Source organism: Aethalodelphis obliquidens, unplaced genomic scaffold (assembly GCF_003676395.1).
Source record: "Aethalodelphis obliquidens isolate GAN/ISIS:26980383/991018 unplaced genomic scaffold, ASM367639v1 scaffold16, whole genome shotgun sequence".
NCBI lineage: Eukaryota > Metazoa > Chordata > Mammalia > Artiodactyla > Delphinidae > Aethalodelphis > Aethalodelphis obliquidens.
The window spans coordinates 31,925,023-31,949,277 of NW_020837960.1; the positions used below are offsets into that span (position 1 = coordinate 31,925,023).

The 24,255-nt window shown below is 41.1% G+C and overlaps 1 protein-coding gene across 2 annotated transcripts in view; it reads right to left on the bottom strand.

Moving 5' to 3' along the window:
• Positions 1-4,203: 4,203 nt before the first annotated feature.
• SGCG (sarcoglycan gamma) overlaps positions 4,204-24,255 on the bottom strand; it is a 44,775-nt gene continuing 24,723 nt past the window's right edge. For both annotated transcript variants that reach the window (XM_027116699.1, XM_027116698.1), the window contains exons 5-8: positions 19,872-19,991; positions 16,163-16,235; positions 7,301-7,424; positions 4,204-4,948 (exon numbers count right to left, since the gene is read on the bottom strand). In XM_027116699.1, coding sequence (XP_026972500.1) covers positions 4,775-4,948; positions 7,301-7,424; positions 16,163-16,235; positions 19,872-19,991 — 491 coding nt within the window. In that variant the 3' untranslated portion in view covers positions 4,204-4,774. The remainder of the gene's footprint in view (positions 4,949-7,300; positions 7,425-16,162; positions 16,236-19,871; positions 19,992-24,255) is intronic.

Here is a 24,255-nt window from a genome sequence, read left to right on the forward strand (position 1 = left end):
TGTGTTTATTGGAAATACTAGGATAGAACTTTCCTATATATTTTATAGTGGAATTTTAATAGGTTCCTTTTCTTAGGATTGAATATAAAGTACCTGACATATACTAGGTTTATTAGGTGCTCACTGATTTTGTTAAGAGTTGATTTTATTTCGCCTTTCTAGGGAATAAAATTAGTTGACATATGTGGTATACATATGTATTTGGAAATACGTTAAATATGGTTCTTCTCTAGGTAGAGGCTGGATTGATACCGACCTTACCTCAGGGGAGGGCTGTGTGCCTGGGGCCAATTCACACTTGAGCCCTAACAGGTAGGACATGTTCGTCTTTACACCTCAGGCACAAGTCTTCTAAATCCGGCAGACCAGGCTTGGAATTCTCTGTTCCAGGGCGAGCCAAACGCTGGGTCTCCAGCTGCCTGGGATTTAATCTTAAGTTCTTGCTACTTTAAAACTCAGATTCGACACTTGGAATATGTTTCATTGCTTTTGGATATTAAAATGTACACAGAACACCCTGTCTGGCTTTTGTGGTAGTTGATCTAGGTGGAGTTTTGTGTTTTTTTCTAGACTTCCTTTAAAAGAAAAAATACAGGTCCACAGTCCCTTATATGAAACCCTTGCATCCAAATGTTTTTCAGAATTTGGATTTTAGAACATTAATACCAGTGCATATAAACTGGGTTTAATGAGGCTTTTCCATCAGAGTTGGGCAGCTCCCTTTAATCAAACACATTAGTATTTCTGCAGTGAGACCATGAATACCCACCCACAGTAAACTACACAGACGTGAGAAGTAGCCTCATCTAAATTTAGGTCAGGTTTTGCCACCCATAGTTTGCAGTAGATGTATATGGAAAGTTTTCATTTTTTGGAACTTTTTAGATTTTGAAATTCAGGGTAAGGAATTTTGGACCTGAACTATTTTTTTATTAGGCTCCCCTATTTTGCTTTTTTTATTAAAAAGAAGATGGAAACTGCCAGCTGGTGTGGGCATAGCTGCTCCTGAGAAAGGGGTTGGAACAGGCCTTCTGCACTCGGGAGCGGGTTCTGTGCTTCCCCGTGAGCGGAAGGGCGGAATGCTCCACAGCCTCCGGGGGGAGACCAGTGACGAGCCTGAGAATGATGGGAAAATGTTCAAATAGCGTTCAGTCAAATAAAGAGAACAGGTCTGCTTTGGGGACTGGTGGGGTTGTCTTTCATTAGCGCCAGCTGACATCTTCTGTCCTTCCAATATTTTGCAGACCTCAAGGATAAAAGCTAGTAGAAAACAGCAGTTAGATGAGATTTTAATGAGTCATGTATGACTCCGGCTTCTACCAGAGACAGAACCAGCAGGAGACACACGGACACAGACCTGGGAAGAGCTCTCCTTCCAGGAGCTGACTCGCCATCGCGGAGGCCGGCAGGTCCGCGACCTGCAGGGCACGCACCCCACAGGCAGGAGCTGCAGTCGGCAGGTGGAATTTCCTAAAACTCTGACTTCTGACGCTTCTTCTCCATTTATCTTGTTTTGACAAGTTTGGCCTAAAGTGTCATCACTCCTTCATCGGTCTGGAAGCCGGTCCCGGGCCCCCCATGCTGTCAGGTGTGGGCGAGACTGGGGAAGACTTGGATACCAAAGCCAACGCGAGGTACATTTTACTGAAAAATAAGAGCTGTGTGTTTAAAATTTGGGCTTGTTTCTCCTGTAGCTGCTAAGTGGCCCGGGAAGTGCCCTCATTTATTCTGGATACAAAGCCCAGGACAAAAGGTGAAGCCGCACTGTCAGCTCAGAATCCACCTTGTGTCCTCGGTGCCCTTAGACCCGCTCCTTCCACCCGCTTGTTTATACGTGACCCAAAGTTTGTTCGGTTATTAAACCACAGCCAATTTGCAGTGGCATTTACAATACGGAGAAGCCAGCTAAAGCCAAGGGAGAAGAGGCGTGTTGGATCAGGGAAGGGAGGGGACGAGAACCAATACAAATCGACCCAGCCTCGCGGGAGCTCCCACCCTGCTTCCCTGTCCGCGCACAAGGGGAGACTGACCTGGGGGTGCCCGGGAGGGTGGGGGGACCTGAACTCGTGTAGGGGCTGCGGAGTCGGAGCCTGCAGGGGTGGGAGAGGTTCGGGGTTGTTCTGCTGAAAGGTCTTAGCAAGTCCATTTTGCTGCAAATCCAACTTTACCATTAAAGCTGATATTTTGATCTTCATCTTTTTCACTTGTGTCTGCTTCTCAGTCGGTTCGGAAGTTGGAAAAGAAACAAGGGCTGTTTTGCGAGGTCACTAAAATTATGAGCACTGGACGGTCGGTAAGCGCTTAGTGTGTAGGGCTATCCGTGTGTATGCCTCATTGGGTACATTCATAAGCATGGCCTTGCACCTTTAATGGAAATTTAAGTTACACTGTATAATGTACTTAAGAAGACAGGTTTATGTAACACATCTTAGAATACAGCCCATCTAAAAGTTCTTATTCTAAGCAAGGAGAAATTCCTGATCACTCTGTAGAATGAAGCTAGAAACAACTTTAGGGATGATTCCATTATAGCAGAGGAGTAAAAAGATCTGATTTACACCTTTTGTTTAAAAGGTTCTATTCCCCATACTTTCTCTTTGATTGTTCTTCTCGACCTCACTTTATCATCGGCGTCATTTTTTTTGACATGTACACACGTTCTATGAGAACCAAACTAGTTTAGAAATGTTCCATGGCGATCCTGTGTTCCATCTACATCAACTGGGCTGGAAGACATTTTTCTTTTGCACAGACATGGTACAGGAAAGTACATATGACACAAAAACGGCGACATTATTTACTATGACAATAGGAATGTTAGAGCAAGAAAGCAGACATTAATTTTAAAAATCAGGACTCAACTAAATGGAAAAGGCAAACACCAATTTATAATCTAAAGCCCTCCCCCCGCCCCCAGAAACTAGGAGCATTATATTCAGAGCTGAGTTTGCCCTTAACTGCTTAGGAAACACTGTACTTTTGTTTTGTAATCTCAAGTGTTTATGACACTAGTAATTTAAAAGTCGTGGAGTCGTCAGAAGTGGGCTGCACTGTTAACACCTTGTCAAAACAGCACTGGAAATAAAGACTCACTTTTCTCTCAGTTCTGAGACTGTGGAAAGTGAAACTGAAGTTGTGTTTATAGTTATAAATCCTTTAATTAGAAAGTTGCAGTGCTGGGCTTCCCTGGTGGTGCAGTGGTTAAGAATCCCCCTGCCAATGCAGGGGACACGGGTTCGAGCCCTGGTCCGGGAAGATCCCACATGCTGCGGAGCAACTAAGCCCGTGCGCCACAACTACTGAGCCTGCGCTCTGGGGCCCGTGAGTCACAACTACTGAGCCTGTGAGCCACAACTACTGAAGCCCACACGCCTAGAGCCCGTGCTCCGCAACAAGAGAAGCCACTGCAATGAGAAGCCGGCACACTGCAAGGAAGAGTAGCCCCCGCTCGCTGCAACTAGAGAAAGCCCACGCACTGCAACGAAGACCCAACGCAGCCAAAAATAAATAATAAATAAATAATTACAAAAACCCCCGAAGTTGCAGTGCTGTTGGTCCCACCATGTCTTGTGCCATGTGGGGATGCTAATGCTAACAACTGGTAAACCACAAACCAAAACCAACACCCATGGCTCTGTGTGCCGAAGGGCATTTTACAGAGTGAGTGAGTGGCCTCTACAAAACCAACGTGCTCCTGGGTTCAGTGCGCCCCCCGGATGCAAACACACATCACACAGCCGACGGCGAGTGTAAGAGGCTGACTCCGTGAGGGCCCACCTGGTCCCTCACCTGTCCCGTCAGGTAAGCATGCCTGCTGGGCACCTGGGAGCCCCTGCCTACTCGTGGTGCGATTATGGTGGGTGACAAACCCCTTTGGACTTTAGTTTCTCCACTTGTCAAGCGAGCACCAGCCCATCTGCACAGGTATCAGGTAGACTGGTGCCGCGGATGGAATGAGACACAGGTCAAAGTTGTCTGAAGTGAAAACCGATGTGGAAATGCAGGGTCACAGTTTAGTTTAATTTTAACAGATACTGTGTGACCTTGTGACTTGTCTCATCGGAACCTTTTTTATCACCAGTAACTGGGGGAAAAGTAGTACCTACCTCAAAGAGTTATGAGGATTAAAGAAAGTAAGACAAACTGTGAAGTCTGTGAAAAATGTAGGTTGATTTTCATCGCTCATTGACTATATAAAGAAAGCATGGTTTTGTATAATTTATTCCTCTGACTACATATTGAAAATCAAATCAGCCTTAACGTCCCTTCAAAACTTGAAGATTTTCTTGTGAAACCTGACACACGTTGCATTAAAATGAAGAGAGCACTTACAGGTTTTACAGAGGAAAACCTCATGGAACTCTCGCGGCACCTCAGCAGGACCACGGCTACTCTCATGGGGAGTCAGATACCCACAGCTGATATTCCACACAGCAGTTCAATATTTCACTGTAGATCGACGCGTACAAGAAAGGGAAAGTCACAATGGTTCTGATGGAAATGAATCAGTCTAGTGGAATCAACACATTCTCCTGATAGTCCTTTGACTTTTGTGTCTAAGGTCCAGCTGCCACTTTGAGATCATGGAGTTTCATGGGAACACTTGCACTGGTACATTTTTCTTTCTGAGCTCCTTTCGAAAGCAGGTCCTACTTCCTTCCCATGCGCCAACTCAGCTTTACTTTGTCGAGTTGCTCCAGGTGTGAAGGCTTGAGGTCAGCACTCCGAAGCTCACCGAAACGAGGCAGGTAGCTCCGTGGAAGACGCCCCTGGTTTAGAGGCAGATGTGACTGTTCTCGTGGCATGTGGTACCCACGCCGGCCACAGACAGGTAAAGCTTCCCATCTGGACACGCACAGATTTCGTAGAGTCCCTGCAAGCTGCTTGCGGGACCCTGAGTCCCCTGAGCCAACTTGGGTAAACACATGGTTTCAGCGTCGAGCACAAGCTGCTTGGGAGAGAACGAGAGATGAAGTGGTCAAGGAGGAATGGACGCAACAAGCACGAAATTAAATGCTCAAATCGTTCCAAACAAATTCGCTCTTTCTCTGCAGAGAAAATGAAGTAGGCATCTGGCTTGACTGAAATCCTATTACAATTAATCTGATTCTTTAAAAGCCTATTTCTAGTTTACATCCAGGCAGGGGATAAACAGTCCTTAGGAACTGGAGGGAAGTCATTTTTTTCTTTTACTCATTGTGCTAGGCGAGCTAGAAAAATGTATGATGCGACACTTTTATGCGGACCTTTCAGAATTATTTGACCCAAATAATACAATTCTTTGCCTGATTCACATTTACCTTGTGTTCCACTTTGACCTTCAGCTTCTCCTCCCTATTAGGATAAAGTATTTGATACAGGCCACAGAAGTAGATTCATCTTAGTCATTTTAACCTGTGATTGTTGGAATTTCTCCTGATTTTATTTCCCTGTGAGAGGCAATTAAATTCATCCTAATAGCTGTCAACCATTTCCCCAGCTTTTAAAATACGATTTGAAACTCTACTGCCTTCTATGAAATGCAGGAAGGCAGTAGACACACAGACGACTAAAATAAGATGAAAGCCACTGGATGTTTTTGTTCCTATCGAGGTTTAGTTGAACTGAAATACAAACAAATGGCCATTTATTGAGATCTGGTGATCTGACAGCTTAAGGCAATAAGTGTGGTCACACAGAGCACCCAAGCCTGACCAGGGCACTCACTTATCAGAAGGAATTAAGCCCTGTTTGGGAAGGTTCCACGTTCTTCGTCGCCAACAAGGTCGGACCCCTCCTTTGTTTCACGTGGCTCTCATCCTGTATACTCCAAGCTCTAATAAACTGGCGTTTGCGTCTGTGTCCCCTCTCGGGATGCTGACCTCTTCATGGAAGCGGTGGGTGACAGTACACATGCGTGATAGGCAGGCTTTGCCCTGGGGTCTGGGTCACTGTCAGAGGAGGAAGTCAAGTGGGTCTTATTTTTTTAGAGCAGAACCTATTTAGGTTATTGTCTAATGCTTTGGGTTCTGCCCAGTTCTTTGCTTTTCCCTAACTTGCTGGCTTCTCCTCTCTCCTTTTTCCTGGTTAATTGGTTAATTTTTTTCTAGTTATTTTTTTTTCCTGTCCTTCCAGCAAACTCTGATCACTGATGGTCCATATACTGCTTTGTTGTTCATCTTCATTTGCCTTTTTGGGAGAATATTTTCTGGGAGGCCAGACATCTCTTCACTTTGAACTAGCTCCCAGTAATAAGGGGTATCAACTTCAAGTACGGGTCGGGCTGAGTGCTACTTGTAAAACGACACCCAATTCATGACAATAAGTAATATTATTTCAAAACTAAGATCACTATAGATTTTTTTCGAGGTAACACGCTTTCAGTACGTAGTGACATTATGATTTAGTAATAAGATTCCAAAATTCCTGGCTTCCACTTTTGCATTTACCTGCTCCATGCATCAAAACTTTGTAAGTTACAACCTGCAGGGGCTTCGCCTGATGACTTTGATTTCCCACCAGCGGGCTGCCCTCGAGGGTCCTGTGTACTCGGGAGCTGCCTTAACAACAGCTCCCTCTTACTATTAAATTAGTATCATTTCAAAGCTATCTTACTGCACTGGGGTCTCATAACCCTGTGACACGCTGATGTAAATACTAGTTCCCGTACTTGACCATTGAGGGGGTAGGCCCAGAGAGGCCTGTTAACGTCCCTGAATTCACACAGTAATTGGCAAATTCATCTCGCACTAGAAAGGTCAATAGTGGGGAGCCTGTACCCTGCTGCCCGTTACAGCCACAGTTCGTATCAGCGATGTTTTATTTCTGGACCTGAGGTTCCGGGTTTTTTCTTCCTGTAGCTCTTACTTTTCATATTTAATTTTCGCTTACCCAGAACTTGGTGCGAGCGAGCACCCCTGGCAGTAACAGATGACGGCTGTCACAGGTAACTCCTAGTGACAGCCCTACTGAGGGCAGTTGGATCCCCAGGAAGTGACAGCACTGATGTTCTCTGTAAGCTCTGAGAGTCTAGTACTTTTTCAAAGCTGACAATAACGAGAGACTTGACAGCACAAATACCAAACAAAGCAGTCTGGATCCAACACAGAATGATTTTAACCTTTCTTGGCCCTTCTTTCGGTGCTAAATTGTCTTCTCCTTCCTTTCACATTTTCTGTGCTATGCCTTTCATGACGTTTCTTTACAAACTACCATAAATTCACTATGCCGATGCCGTAACGGACGAGCGTGTCATTAGTGCTCAGGGGACGTGAGGCTTGTGCAACGGGAGGCCCACCCCGCCCCCATCTCTTGGACTCACTGTCCCGTCACTGCTGTGCAGAACGATGTCCATCTGGGAAAGGGCCTCAATTTTCCCTGCAGCAGCTTGAACATGAACGCCTTTCGGGGCGTCCATGCTGAGACTCCGTGTCGGGGATTCTAGTCTGAAATGAGGGAGAGAAACCAGGAAAAATAGCATAAGAAACAGCCACCCCAGGAATCCCCCAACCAAGGGCTTAGCATAGAAAATATAATCAGTAACGTATATGGTATTTTCACTCATTCTTGAATGCTAACATAGGGCACGTTACTCATTGATAAATCCAGAAATAAAGTGCAGTCAAGAATTTTAACTTCCCATCAATGGAGTCCATGAAATTAGCATCCTCTGAAGACAGATGCAAACACTAGACAGTCCTAGCCCTGTGCAGTAGCTTTGACGGCGTGGTTAGCACTCTGGCACACCACGGCAGAAGAAAATGCTATTGGTGAATATCTCTGGAAAACTATTTTTTAGCCAAAATACAAACTTCTTCGGGAAAAAGAGAAATTTAAGGGCAACGCGTACATTTGCTAACACGTTCACAAAATAGGATGTAAATCTGGACTCTAGGTGTTGTTTGCTTTTTTTGTTTTCATTTAGGAAGATTACAGGGCAGATGCAAAGATTTCTTTTGGAAAAATACTGAATTAATGGAGTTGACAGGGTGGAGACTGGCCTCCGCTGGCGTTGTTTTTGTAAAACGTCTCAGCATCTCCTTGGGACGTAGTCAAACACAGATACAGAACCAGGAACACAGGAGCAGAAAAATTCTCTTATTTGCCTCCGCCTGGAAAAGACTGAGTTTCCACCAGATGGCACAACGTGATCACTGGACAGGTTTTTCAGCTGCTCCAACCTGACTCAACCAAAAGCTGAAAGGGCGACTTCCTTGAAATGTGTAAAGATCCACAAGAAGGAGAACACAAGGTGGAGGGGGGCAGGAGACAGAAAGGGTGACGTTTAAGAGGAGAGAAGGGCCTGGTCATGAATTTGCTGCTGAACTGACTGACTGATCAACTTTTACAATTCTTTAAAATTGAAGTCGAGTTGACTTACAATGCTGTGTTAATTTCTGCTGTACAGCAAAGTGACTCAGTTATACATACATATATTATTTTTAATATTCCTTTCCATTATGGTTTATCATAGGATATTGAATATAGTTCCCTGTGCTAAACAGTAGGGCCTTGTTTTTATCCATTCTATATATAATAGTTTGCACCTGCTAATCTCAAACTCCCAATCCCCCTCCCCCACCCCCCCATCCCCCTTGGCAACCGCCAGTCTCTTCTCTATGTCTGTGAGGCTGTTTCTGTTTTGTAGATAAGTTCATTTGTGTCATATTTTAGATTCCACATACAAGTGATATCATATGGTTTTTGTCTTTCTTTGTCTGACTTACTTCACTTAGTATGATAATCTCTAGTTGCATCCATGTTGCTGCAAATGGCGTCATTTCATTCTTTTTTTAGGGCTGAGTAGTATTGATCGACTTCTAAATCACGTGGATTGTTCCCTTTGATCGGCAAGTTTCTTGTCTACCACTATTTGTTATGGAAAACAAAGCTTCCTTATGTACATCTCAGTATGTAAGACCTGATCTGTTACACATTTTAAAATATTACTTTGAGTGAGAGGAAACAGACATTCCTAGAATTTATTGGTCAAATTCTGTTGGGTTTAGGTGTTGGGGAAACACGCTGTATCTTCATGAGCCTGGTCTGCTGATCGCGGGCCCCTTCTGACTTTGCTAACTGCCTGCATTTCTCCTGCCAGAGAGAAAGAAAGGAGAGGGGAGGGAAGGCAGGGGAGGGAGGTGGATGGGTGAGCAACTGCACAGGTCGGGCCTGTTCCAGGGACCGTGGTGAGGGTGAGTCTGCTTCAAAGACCAGTTCTCAAACCGCAAACGACCTCAACAGGCCCTGTGACTAGCTGTTAACGGCATTATACTGCGATACTCCTGGGAGAGCAACCTTCGTCCCCTTTGCGTCATTTCTATCCTTGAAGATGAAACGTTTCAGTGCAGCACAGGTGTAGACACATTTTACCCAAACGGCTGAGATTAGAATGCTCTGAAGTGCACCTCTCTGTGAACGCGTTCAACAGTGGCCGGATATCAAAGACCTCACGTTCATGTGGGAAAATAAGCAACAGCAGACAGAAAGCGTGAAAGGGAAAAGCTGCAAGAGTGTGTGTATGTGTGTGTTTGTGTGTATGTGTGTGTGTATGTGTACATCTGTGTGTATGTATGTGTATGTGTGTTTATGTGTACATGTGTGTATGTGTGTGTGTATATGTGTACGTGTATGTGCGTATGTGTGTCTGTGTGTGGCTAGCCCTACCAGACACTGAAATATCTTTTAAAGTTTATTTAAATAACAAAGTTGGTACTTGGACCTGAATAGACAGCTGAGCAGGATAGAGTAGAAGCTGCGGAAACAGACCCAGATGCACAGGGAAATCTTATATACGATAAAGGTTGCATTTCAAATTGTGGCGGCAGCTACATAATAATGCAGTTGCTGGCACCTGGTTGGCCAGCTGGAAGAGAGAAAATTAGACCCACATTCTTGTATCTGTACCTCATACAAGAATAAACTCCAAGTGGATCAGCGATCCAAATGTAAGAGAGAAAGCCATACAAGAAACGTGGCTGGCGAGTTTCTCTTCCTGTAGGGAAAGTCTTTTAATTATGGCTTAAAATCCAGAAGTAAGAAAAGAAATGATTAATAAATTTCAGTATATAAACATTAAAAATTAATAGAAATATAATAGGAAAAAGGCTAATATTCTGAATATGTATATATTTTAATCCCTACAAATCCATTTTGAAAAGTAATTAAAGAAGCAAAGAGATGAAGAGTCAATTCACAGAAGAAGCAACCTTAATAATAAAATAAAAATATGAAAGATGCTTAACCACACTAGTCATCAGGGAAACAAACAGTAAAATAACACAATATAACACACATCAGATGAAAACTATCATAAACTCTGACAGTGCCGAATATTGGTAAAAACGTGAGGAAAGACCAACTCTTACTGCTCATGAATTAGACATCATTGCAAGCACTCTGAGGTGTATGTTGGCCAAGTTTGGTAAAACAGTTTGTTCAGGCCAAGTTAGTAAAACTGAGTATGTTCATCCCCGAAACCCACACATTCCAAAACTTGGTAGAACAGAAAACCAAGCAGTGCGCTTCATGGCTGTTCTAAAAGAATTTTGAAAAACGAGGCACCCATTACATATTTTAAGTTAACATCTAAATGTTTTATCATACATTTAAGTATCTGCAAAAGATGTAATTTCTTCCATATTATAAACATTGTTATTTTTTTAAATGAATCTAAAAATCATGGAGATTTGATACCTGCCAACCTAGAGTTGACGCCTGTGTTCCTTCTGACATACCCTCATTGTTTGGGTTTTTGAGCATTTCTTACTTATTGGCTATAAGATGCTCTAAATTCATCTATATTCCCAGTCCTAGAATGAGCCAAGGATTTCTCCAAAGAATCCTGATTCCTTTTGTTGGAGAACGGTATGAGAAGCCAAGTTCTGGCTGCCACTGATTTTAATTACTCAATCTCTCATTCCTAGAACTTCTTTTTGTTATTTTCCAAATATTCTGTTTTCATCTTGTCTTTGCCTTACCTTTGTATTCAAGTTTTTTTTTTTTTTTTTCTCTTCGAGCCTTTTATTCATACCTGTTTTAAAATCTCTTCGCTTTGCTCTACTACTTGGAGTTTCAGGGGTAACCTGAAGTGGCTGCTAATTCTTCTCCACGGTAGTTCAATTCCTTATTCATTTGCCTTTTTCTTCTTCTTTTAGTAAGCTCATCTTCAGCAAGATTTTTTTTTTCCATGAGTGTTTTTATGCCATTAATATCTTCAATGTAGTTTCTCTCTCTCTCTCTCTCTTTTTTTTTTTTTATCACTATTGGTTTATAGACTTGGTGCAATTTTTTTTTTTTTTTTTTTTCGGTACGCGGGCCTCTCACTGTTGTGGCCTCTCCCATTGCGGAGCACAGGCTCCGGACGCGCAGGCTCAGCGGCCATGGCTCACGGGCCCAGCCGCTCCGTGGCATGTGGGATCTTCCCGGACCGGGGCACGAACCCGTGTCCCCTGCATAGGCAGGCACACTCTCAACCACTGCACCACCAGGGAAGCCCTTGGTGCAGTTTTTAATGTTAATTTTCCAGCTTAGAGCTCCTGCACAATGAGGTAGTGTGGATTTAGTCCTCCTAATGCTTGCAACCCATGATTTCTCCTGGGTAACTTTTTCAACCCACAGCCCAAGATAGCAACTTTCTTGCAGCATCCTTGGGCTAGTAGGTAAATTGAAATACCTGTTTCACAGAGGCCAAGATTTATGAGATATCTCAGTTTGGGCATTTCATATACACTAGGCTATACGTTAGAATCTCAGTCCCCATAAAATATTAAAGTCCCAGCCCCTAATCGCTATGGGATCCTGATTTCTCCCTGAGTACCCTTGACTTAGCTTCTACTGTGCTCTGACCATGAATTTCCTCTTTATTACTGGGACCTGGGAACTAGCTTTCCTTGGTTTCTAGTTGAGCAATATTTATAAACTCTTATTAAGCAAACCAATATTTATAAGTGTTTGAAACAGGAACAGATATTTCCATGTCTGCTCATTTTACTTAACTAATGAGGACACATATATATTACTGACTATGTGCTAGGCATTGTTTCCACAAATTTACAAATAATAACATATTTAATCACGTCACATCCCTATTGAATTGCAGAGGTTTTGCCATTTACCCTACCGTATCCACATCTACTGATTGCTTAAGTTTCAGTTCACGTGCCTCCTTATCTGTGATTTCATCTCAGATCACCCTGAAGAATTCATGCTCTTTTTCTTATGCTCTCACTATAATTTGTACCTTCATCATAGCAAAGAATTATGTTGTTTTAACTTGTTTGTATGTTTCTTTTCTCAATAGACTTTAAACTCACTAAGGTCAGGGACCATGCCTTTTATCACTGTAGAACCAACATCTATCATAGCCTCTGGCATATAAATACACTTAATACATTTTCACTAAATTAAAAAAAAAGGTGGAATTATATCATGTGTGAATGAGAAGTAGCTTTAAAACAGTATGTCAGAGTTCACCCTTTTTTTGAGGATGATTTTGCCGTAAGAAATGTAAATCTAGCTTAAATACAAGTTAATTATATTTTTGTCTTAACTAAAATAATAATTGTTACCCTTTCATGACTACAATTTGAGCAAATACCAAAATTTGAATTGTGATATTTAAACGTGTATATTTCAGAGATCTTTTTATAAATGCCTCATGATCTTAACCCAACAAAATCCACATTCAAAGTTTTCATGGGTCAGTTATGATATTCCAGGAATATCTTTTTACTTTACTCAGGCCAGCAACAGTAATGCTACTGGACAGAAATAAAAAGGGAAAGACAGTTTACGGCAAGAACTTACAGAAGAAAATACGACTCTCGTGTACTCCATCAGTGGAGCCTGGTAGTAAATCAAAGAATAAATCAGTGACGGGTTCACTTGCATGGTAGGAAGAGGGAACAGAGGGTATATGGATGGGCTTGGGGTCAGAGCTGAAGTTAAGTCATGAGTTGGTTACATGGTTTTCCTTTGTGCCTTAGAACGCACTACTATCCAGACCTCAGCGTTCTCTTTTATAAGATGGGGATCGAATTGATGAGTAAACGAGACAAATTACGTGACCGCACCTTTCCTGACCGTGGGGTATTCAGTACATATTAGTTCACGTCTTCCATCCAAACCTCATTCCTTATTGTAAGCAATTCCTTACAATTTCGTTACATTCTCAATCACTTTTGTTGTAACATTTGGGTTATGTAACCCTTGCTTAGTATCACCCTTTAGAAAGCCAGAGAATAATACCCTTCTGCCATTTCTTTTTTAGTAAGGGACTGCTGTAGAAGCCAGCAGATTTATTTCCTAATGGGAAAACGTATGATGAATTGTTTAATTTTGAGACCTGTAATTTTAAAATAGTGACATTTATTTTAAAGAGTGGCTTGGCATCGCTACAATTTACATTATTTTATAATTCCAAAATGGTTTTAATGGGATTATTTTTTAAAGATATTGAATCATTTTCCTCTCCTAGGAAAATAAAATGTTCTTTTCCCCTAACTATAATAATTCTGTAATATTAATCTTATGGTCCTTTATCAAAATCAATGAAATTGTTATAATTTAATTGTCACAATGTATTTTTATGCTGCCAATGTTCTCTAAGTGGGTAAGATGAATTGAACTCTCATTTGCTTTTGATGAATATTTAATTAGACATTAAAATTAAGAGAAATGCTGAATTTCCTAACCCCAATTCCATTTTGTGTGAATATCTACTTGATAATAAAAATGATTATTTGTATTCCACTTTCAGTTTAGAAAAAATATTTTTAACTTAATAGCTTATTAAATCTTTCCTAGAACACTCTGAGATGTGCATTACTAACAACTTTTTTTAAAGATTTTTTTTCGATGTGGACCATTTTTAAAGTCTTTTATTGAATTTGTTGCAATATTGCTTCTGTTTTATGTTTTGGTTTTTTGGCTATGAGACATCCGTGGGGATCTTAGCTCCCTGACCAGGGATCAAACCCACACTCCCAGCATTGGAAGGCGAAGTCTTAACCACTGGACTGCCAGTGAAGTCCCTATCAACGTTTTATATATGAGAAAAAATAGCCTCAAAAGGTTAGTTTGGCCAAGGTCACCAGGCTTGTCTGTAAAGCTGGGATTCCTACTGTACATTATTCCCTATTATACGTAATATGTTAACATGTTAATTGTCTCCTGAATATTTTTCAAGTTCAAATTCTAAACGTGATTTTAAGTGACATTGTAAACTTTAAGACATTTGTTTTTAAAAATATTATTTGTTTGTGTTATAAAATACAAATATACTATTGGAATAAACAGTTACAGCAGCAAAGAACATTCAGTAGCCTAGTAATAAAGTGAAATACACACAGTCACACAGAGACTCTGTATAAAGAATAAACTTATATATGGAACTGGGTGATTTTATATATTCTGCTATGATGTAAAGCTATACCAAAGGTTGAGGATATTGTGCTAAGTGAAATAATCCAGTCACAGAAGGACAAATACTGTTTGATTCCACTTAAATGAGGTGCCCAGAGTCCTCAAACTCATAGAGACAGAGACTCGGATGGTGGTTTGCAGGGGTTGCGGGGAAATGGGGAGTTAGCGTTTAATGGGCACAGAGTTTCAGTTTTGCAAAATGTAAAGAATGCTGGAGATGGAGGCGGGGGCTGCACAACAATAAGCGTAGCTTAGACTTGTGAACGGTGCACTTGAAAGTGGCTAAGATGGCAAATTTTATATTATGTGCATTTTGCCACAATTGAGAAAAAGATATATCAACTCTTTTGCGTATACGAATCCGTCGAGCTCTCGGTTTTATAACATTCTTGTCTCTGCTAACAGTGCACATATTTAAAAAATGTAATGTAAACTGAGATTTTTAAGAACGCCTTTTGCAAATTTCAAGCCCATATAAGACACCGTCCTCTTTCCCTAAAACGTGCAGTGTTTGCCTCAGCTGATGCTCTCCAGGGAAGAACGAAGGGTCTGTGGACCACATGAACCGTAGCCCCATGCGTGGCATGTGACCTGAAGCGTGAGGACAAGCAGATATTCGTGGGGTCTCCAAGGGAAGGAGGGCACCCCAGTCAGGTGGGACAGCGTGTGTGGAAGTGTGGAGTCCGGGCCCGGCAGTGGCTCAGTCTCAGGACGGGTGAGGCAGGAGGCCCCAGGGTGCCAACCTAGAGAGCCCCAAGGAGTCTAGGTCACAAGCCAAGTGCCCCAGCAGCATTCTGGACTTTACTCTGGCTGATGTGGAATCAATGAGACATTTAAATTAGCTGCATGTACACCCCCATGTTCATAGCAGCATTATGCACAATAGCCAAGACATGGAAGCAACCTAAGTGTCCATCGACAGAGGAACAGATAAAGACGATGTGGTACCTGTAGACAATGGAATGTTACTCAGCCATAAAAAAGAATGAAATAATGCCATTTGCTGCTACTTGGATGGACACAGAGATTATCACACTAAGTGAAGTAAGTCAGAAAGAGAAAGACAAATACCATATAATATCACTTATATTTGGAATCTAAAATATACACAAATGAACTTATCTACGAAACTGAAACAGACTCACAGACATAGAGAACAGACTTGTGGTTGCCAAGGGGCAGGTAGGGTGGGGGAGGGATGGATTAGGAGGTTGGGATTAGCAGATGCAAACTATTATATAGAGAATGAATAGACAATAAGGTCCTACTGTATAGCACAGGGAACTGTACTCAATATCCTGTGATAAACCATAATGGAAAAGAAAAAAAATTCTTTTAAAGTGTGTAAAGTATAAATATGTTCTGAACTGTACACTTAAAAATGGTTAAGATGATAAATTTTATACGTGTATTTTACCACAATTTTAAAAAATCGGAAAAAATAAATAAAATAGCTGCATTTAGCCAAGTCCCTCAGATTTTCTGGAGGCAGGAATAGCTATTGGAACAGTACAGGCTGCACTGGGGCAGGGGCAGGGCTAGTAACGAGCTCAGAGACACAAGGACGGGACATACAGTAGGACGTCTAACCTCCTTTGGATTTTTGTAAGAAATGACTTGTTATGGGCAGAGGTTCATCAGAATAAAGACAACTAATGGAATAAGAAACAACCTGGTAATATCTGCTAACGTGTTATTCCAGCACATAACCAGGTATCTTCTGAAAGAGAGTTTGTTTATATTGGAACAAAATTCTTACCTAAGGTCCTGGACTGGGTCCGGTTTTATGAGGGGCGTCTCCACTGAATGTTCAAAGAGAGCCCCTTCAGGCCCTAAACACAAACCAAAGAGGAAGCTTTTACAAGAGTAGAATAAACAGCAGCCCACAAATCGAGCATTTACACTGCATATTACGGGACACGTAGGCTCTGATCGTTGCTGAATCCGTACAGATGTTTGAGTTGCAGGGAAAAAATAGGTATAACTGCTTTCCTGCTTTTCCAAGGATACCACGATTTCATTAGATGGCTATAAACAAAATATGATTTTTAAAGCAGTTACAAATACCCAGGCTTATTTTAAAACCAGAAAGCAATATTAGCCCTCAAATTGAAAGAAATTTCAGTTGAAAATTGCATTAAGTCCATATATTTTCGGTAACAGTAATTTGATCCATTCTCTAGATTTTATGTGTAAAAATTGTATCTTGTGTCATCTGTTTCTTAAGGCACATCAGGAAATTTATAGAAAAATCCAGATTTTGAATATTTAAAATTGACTCTCTAATTTGTACGAATCAGTATGTTCCCAGTTGTCTGGTTAGTCTGAGAACCTAATTATGTGCAAGGCACGGTGTGGGTATTGGGTTAGGGTGCAGAGATTCGAAGGTGATATATCCTAACTTGCTTAGTACTCAGAACCCTACAAGGCAGGGATATTTTCCCATTTTACTGAAGAGGAAACGGAGGAACAGAAAGGTTAATTAACTTGCCTAGAGTTACACAGCTAAGTGGCCGGACTGTGATTTGACTTCAAAGCCCACACTTTTAACCTATGCGCAGCAGGGTTATTCACAGATTAGTGCTCATCATGATTTACCTAGGTCCTTCTGCCTGGCCTAGACCACACCCCGGTCTTGGGCTCCACCCGTCAGTACAAAGTGAACTTTCAAAATTACAAACCAGGGCTTCTCTGGTGGCGCAGTGGCTGAGAGTCTGCCTGCTGATGCAGGGGACACGGGTTCGTGCCCCAGTCCGGGAAGATCCCATATGCCACGGAGCGGCTGGGCCCGTGAGCCATGGCCGCTGAGCCTGCGCGTCCGGAGCCTGTGCTCCGCAACGGGAGAGGCCACAACAGTGAGAGGCCCGTGTACCGCAAAAAAAAAAAAGAAACGCAAGCAATTTAATATGAGAAAAATTTAGGCTGGAAGGACAACTTAAGGGGCACAGACCCCCTGAGGCCATCAAGGTCCTCTTATGGAAGTTTGGAGAAGTCACTGCACAAGGAAGTGACCCTTGGAATTGATGGGACCATTCACCACCACTGAAAGGGGAAAGTCAGGAGAGAAGCAGAGCTGGAGGAAAACACCGAATGAATCAGCCTGGAGACCTCCTGTGGGATCATGTGTGTCCTTAGAGTTGAAGCCAGTTTTAATTGGGCCTTTTGTTCCTTTCAGCTGAAGGGCTGTTAACCGATGGAGCAGGTCATCAACTGTCCACAGAGCTGCATGACTGGGTCCGGAGCTGGATGTGTTGAGCGTGTGCTTGAAGGGTGTGGTCCTCTCTGAGCAGCTGCTAGAGATCCGTCTTCACATCTGTAAGGGACATGGACTCCCCCGCTGTGTTTACCTTCACTTCTTCAGTGGCTGAAACCTTACTTTCCAGGTCCTCTTTTGTGGGTGGCTTTGTGGGTGCCTCCAGGATGTCTACGTCGTCACTTGTGACACATGCAATCCCGTTCAGCTAATCAGAGAAGGATGAAGGGATTGAACTGCCTTATTGCTAGATTGTGTCTTTCCCCTTAGTGATGAGACTGGATACTCTTACAGGGCCCTGTTTTCCTTCCTAAATGTTGGGGAATGGACCCCGCCCAGCGAATCACTGCCAAGGAACCGAAGTACCCAACCGTGCATCATCTTCCAGAAGCCAGTTCTGGCGACGGGATAAAATATTTTTTTGAAGATGACATTTTGATGCTGCCCCAATACCATGTTCTGCGACTGGGGTTAGTAAAGGAGACATGCTGATTTTGGTCACTTGGTGACAATTCTATTTTTAGGGGGAAAAATGAGACTGCTGAAGGCCGAGATCAATTTCAAACTGGGGTGGTGAAATTGTTTAATCTCCTCCATGAATTTGATTTAAAAATGATTTTTCAGTTTCCCCGTTGACTAGAGTATATACGGCAGCTGTTTAAGAACGGACGAGGGATTTCACGTTACTCTTTGAGTTCTTGAGACAAAGGCAACGGCAAGAAAGCACTTCTTGATGTGTGTTCAGGTCAGGATGTCCTGCAACTCGGGAATCTGGAGGGGCCGCCTTAAAGAAAGACCACTGAGTCCCTCCCCTTATGCCCCACGCTCAGGGCAAGTGGCCACAGGGAAGAGTGTATAGCCAAGCATTGAATTCTCTTTCTCTGCCCCCAGATGACCTGGTTCTCTGTCGCTTCTCACTCCTCTTTGCTTGGCTGTCAACTGCTGCTGCTTTTGCTGATCCAAGAAACTCCAAAGGCTACTTGAAATCAATCCATTTAACACAGAGATCAAACTTTTATAGTACGTAGTGGAGAAAAGCTTGAATGGGAATTTACTTGGAAAAATTAACGTTTATAAAAATATTCTTCTCGTATTTTACATATTTAACGAAATTGTAGCAACTATGTAGCAACTATGTAGCATATGTAACGAAATTGTAGCAACTATGTAACGAATTGTAGCAACTATGTAACGAAATTGTAGCAACCATCATTGTAGCAACTATGGAGTCGTATGACATAAAGAATAAATCAAGTTTTGTTTTTTGGTGCAATTTTCCCAACACAGTTGGAATTATATGATGGCTGTGGTAGTTTTCTAATTCTGTGTAAAGCCTTTGGGTTACACCAATTGGAAAGAGATAAAAGGAAACAATATGGTGGGGAAAAAAAAGTGGGTAAAGATTTGTGAGGAAGATTTCATTCTTCTAAGAGAGTGTCAAAGAATTTCAAAAGAAATGCCATGAAGAAAAGTCAACAAATTCAAACTACAGTAACTTTTTCTTATCGGCCTGAAATATTCCACAGTAAACTTGCCAAAACTGCAATTTGCTTTTGCGGAAGTGCCCTCCATGCGATACTGTTTTTCTTAAGAGTTACTACAGATGAATGGATACAGAAGATGTGGTATATACACAATGGAATATTATTCAGCCAGAAAAAGAAGGAAATCCTGCCCTTTGCCACAACATGGATGGACCTCGAGGGAATTATGCTCAGTGAAAAAAGTCAGAGAAAGATAAGTACTATATGATCTCACTGATACGTAGAATCTAAAAAACAAACAACAAAACAAAAACAACTCACAGACACAGAGAACAGACTGATGGTTGCAAGAAGTGAGTGTTGGGAGGTGGACAAAATGGGTGGAGGTGGTCAAAGGTACAAACTTCCAGTTATAAGACAAATAAGTCGCAGGGATGTGATATACAGCATGGCGACTACAGGTACCACGTATTTGTGTATTTGCAAGTTGCTAAGAAAGTAGATCTTAAAAGCTCTCGTCACAAGAAAGAAGTTTTAAGTATGTGTGGTGATGGACTTATTGTGGGGATTAGACTTATTGTTAATTAGACTTATTGTTAATTATCGTTAATTAGACTTACTGTGGGGATCGTGTCACAATATATACAAATATTGAACGCTTATGTTGTACACCTGAAACTAATGTTGTTTGTCAATTATTCCTTAATTAAAAATAAAGAGCTACTACATACCAGTTACTCGAAGTTTATCTGTACCAACCACAACTGCCTTTTCATCAACAGTAAACAGTGGCTTGCTGTCCTTGGAGTTGATCTGAAACTGCTGACTCTGGACCTCTACCATTTTGGGACCTAAAGAACGAATTGAAGCATTTTAGTATAAAGTGTGTAGTCTCTGCAGTGTTACACATGCCATGGCACCCAGCAGTACCAAATCACTAAACATTTAAGATTTGTTACCAGTAATTTTTTTGATTCTGTGATTAAATGTTAAGTCCTAAGCCAAAATCTATTATATTATTAAAATTAATGTAGGTCACATGTATGTTGATCTATATCAAATATACGTATGAATGGATTATATAAAAATTAATTTTTTCAGGTTTTTAAAACTTGCCAAAAATAATATGATTCTTCTACGCAGATTACTGAAATTGGTATTCTTTTGAGTATTAACCAACTGAGGGTTTTATATTCTGAAATGTGAGATTTGTGAAAGACCATCTTATGAATGGCTTCCTTCAATGGCCAAAGTTAACGCAGACAATGATTGAGTCACACTCAGATTCTTGCCTCTGCCCTAATCCTCACCTCCTACTTCATGGAGCAAACAGACATCACCACGGAAACACACCCTCAAGTTTCTGCCCTTCACCTTCATCTCAGCCATTTCTGTCTTCTCCAGCCCTTCTTTCTATTTCAGGGACAGGGCATCACTTTCTCCTCCAAGCTTACTCCTTTCACATGAACTTTTTCTGTTTGTTTGTTCGTTTTTGCTATACAGCAGGTTCTTATCAGTTATCTACCTTATACATATTAGTGTATATACGCCAATCCCAATCTCTGACCCACTGGCTTTTAAATTACGACTGTACTCAGCACATGTTTAATGTGTGCTTCTGTGTGCCAGGCACTGGGGACGCTGTACCTTCAGCGTGTGAGATCTTGTTCAATGTCTCTCATTGGTACAGTTGGGTATCCATCATTTTATGTTTTCTGATTTCTCTGTGTTTCCTGTCCTTCTAACCTTAGCAGCATAGCGTTCAGCATTTGCTTAAGGAACTACAAGTGTTCCTTCATTCTTTTGTTAGTTCTATTTTCTTATCTAGAAAAGTAAGTTTATTGTGAAATGGATACTTGTAGATTTCGTGTATGTGTCCCTGTGTCTCTCACAGTACTCATTCAAGTTGACTGGTACCTGCTAGAAATTAAATAGAAGCTTTTCAACGAATACATTAATCAGTTTTGGATACTGTCAGCAACATATTCTTATGTTTTTTCACTAATTTGTACCTCAGAACCCTCCAAAGATTCTTCATTTAAATGTGCATGTGTTCACATGTTACAAAGTGGAACACATTTTTTTCTCTCTGTTTTATCTCCTTTCTCTTAAGGAAGCCTGGCTTTATTTTGTGATAGTTGCCTGTATTTTTGCTCTCCTGAGCTTTCACCCAAACTCAGTTATCCTGTGATTCGGTGTCACTATTCACCTCTTCTGGGTCACTGATCTATCTTACATATTTATCATACAAACACTGATTTGCATTAAGTGATGAATTTGAAGTTGAGTTTAGAATCAAGAGGAAAAAACTGGAGTAATTTATCCAATAAGAGTTCACTGTTTAGCTTATTGGACGTTCATATAACAATTTGAGGAGAATTTATCAAGTGAAAGTGGTTAAACTAAATGACATTTTTTCTGTAGCCATTGTTTCATATACATTGATGAAATATTCAACAAATGAGTTTAGTTGCATAATTTTCATGAGTAACAAAGCTACATAAATCCTCAAATCAAAGAAAATTCAGGAAAGTGAGTCTCTTCCATTCAGCACAAATTTATTGTATGCTTTTATGTTCAAGGTTTCGTGCTAAGAATTGAGGCTACATAAAAGAGGAGATGCAGTTCACAACTTATAGGATTTCATAGTCTACTGAAGAAAAAAGCATGTAAGTCCAGTCCCAGGGCAATCTGATAAGTGCCGTGATACAACCATGGACAGTGTCCAGTGAGAACCCTGACAAGGAATTCCTGTCCCTCTTGGGGGGTCAAGGATGACACCTCAGGGAAGGGGATGTCTGGGCTGACCTGGAAGAGTTCATGCTTCCCTGATGAAGGGAGAATGCGAGATTCCAGGTAGAGGGGGTACCCAAACAAACGCACAGAGGCGGATAAAATTCCATCTTCACTTTATAAAAAATATAGACATAGAATGTTCAGTTTAAATATGTTTTCCACTTCAAAAGAAACTGTGCTCCAAGTGATAACAAGCCCACCACAGGAATAATCATCTCTTAAAGTAAGTGAGTTTATAATTAAATCTTTTAACTTTCATTAATATTCTACTAGTCTTTATAACCTTGCTGGACATGCATTAGAGCTGAGTAAGTCACCCTCATGTGCAGCAGAGTTCTTTAAGAAATAAAACTCAGGGCTTCTCTGGTGGCGCAGTGGTTGAGAGTCCACCTGCCGATGCGGGGGACACGGGTTCGTGCCCCAGTCCGGGAAGATCCCACATGCCGCGGAGCAGCTGGGCCCGTGGGCCATGGCCGCTGGGCCTGCGCGTCCAGAGCCTGTGCTCCGCGACGAGAGGGGCCGCAGCGGTGAGAGGCCCGTGTACCGCAAAAAAAAAAAAAACAAACAACAACAACAACAAAAACAAATGTCACAGAGTCCTTTGAGAAAAGGAAAGATTTATTCTGCTGCTGCAAATATCGTATCACAGAAGATGCTGGACTGGAAGTATAAAACTGCGGTTAAGTTCATTCTACTAATGCTTTGGTATCATCTTGTGTTACTAGGTTCACCTTTATAAGCCTGGAGTCAGTGACTCTTATCTGTATAGCTTGACTCTGTTCTTTAGGCTAGTCTGTTACATCCAAGCACATGAGTTCATGGACCTATAATAACCAGGAAAGGGCTCCAGTGCTGTTCACAGCAATTGCCTTGGAGGAACCCACTGTTTTTTAAAACTTTATTTTATTGAAGTGTAGTTGATTTACGATGTTGTATTAATTTCTGCTGTACAGCAAGGTGATTCAGTTATAAATATATTCTTTTTCATATTCTTTTCCATTATGGTTTATCACAGGATATTGAGTATAGTTCCCTGCGTTATATAGTAGGACTTGTTTATTCATCCTATATATACTAGTTTGCATCTGCTAATCCCAAATTCCCAATCCACCCCTCCCCCACCCCCTCGGCAACCACAGTCTGTTCTCTATGTCTGTGAGTCTGTTTCTGTTTCATAGATAAGTTCATTTGTGTCATATTTTAGATTCCACATATAAGTGATATCATATATTTGTCTTTCTCTGTCTTACTTCACTTAGTATGATAATCTCTAGCTCCATCCATGTTGCTGCAAATGGCATTATTTCCTTCTTTTTCATGACTGAGTAGTATTCCACTGTATATATACACAATGTATATATATATTATGTGTGTGTGTGTGTGTGTATACCACATCTTCTTTATTCATTCATCTGTCTATAGACACAGGTTGTTTCTATGTTTTGACTGTTGTGAACAGTGATGCTAACCCCTTGTTTTTTACTCCTTTCTTTGTTAAATTTCTCTCTTCTGTTTTACCTGAGAAATTTTGAGTTTGTTTCCCACTTATGACCCCAAATCCCTCAAAGCTGTGGCTCAGGCTTATACTTGAACCCTTGTCCACTCTGGAGCACCCTGGACAGGCCATCTTCCCGCACCCCATCTCCTAGAACTCTCTCCCACACTTAAGCTGGCTTTCCAGCCCATCCCTTCCTACACAGTCTTTTATTCATTCCTCCATTCATTCATTCAACAAGTATTTATTGAATATCTCCTAAATATATGAGTGGCCTGAATTAAGAACTGTGTCATTGACTGAATGGAATAACCTAACTCCAATTTTTGAGTATTACATAATCAAATTATTGTGTGTGTGTGTGTGTGTATATATATATATAATATGCAATAATATTATTGTATATTGTATTTACAATAAATATATTTATAATATAATTTTATAATTATATTTATAATTATATATATTCCTTGGACTATTATGTAGCCATTAAAATAATGCCATTGAAATGGAAGAAATTAAAAAAACAAAAAGAGAGTACTATGTAGACTTCTATGCAAATAAAGTTGAAAACCTAGATGAAACAGAAAATTTCAGGCAAATAGGAATTGCCAAAATTGACCCCATTCAGCTAAAAAGTCTTATTTTGAAGCTAACCAGAATTGGTTTCTATTATTCGAAGTCAAGAGAACATTAACTGTAGTAACCAGAGCTGCATTTACAACTAGAAGGTTCCACTGTCGTTCACAATTTGTTGTCTTTTAGTTCCAGGATTTGAAATGCTAGCTGCTGATGCTTGCTTTCCCATGTTTGATTCCTTTTGG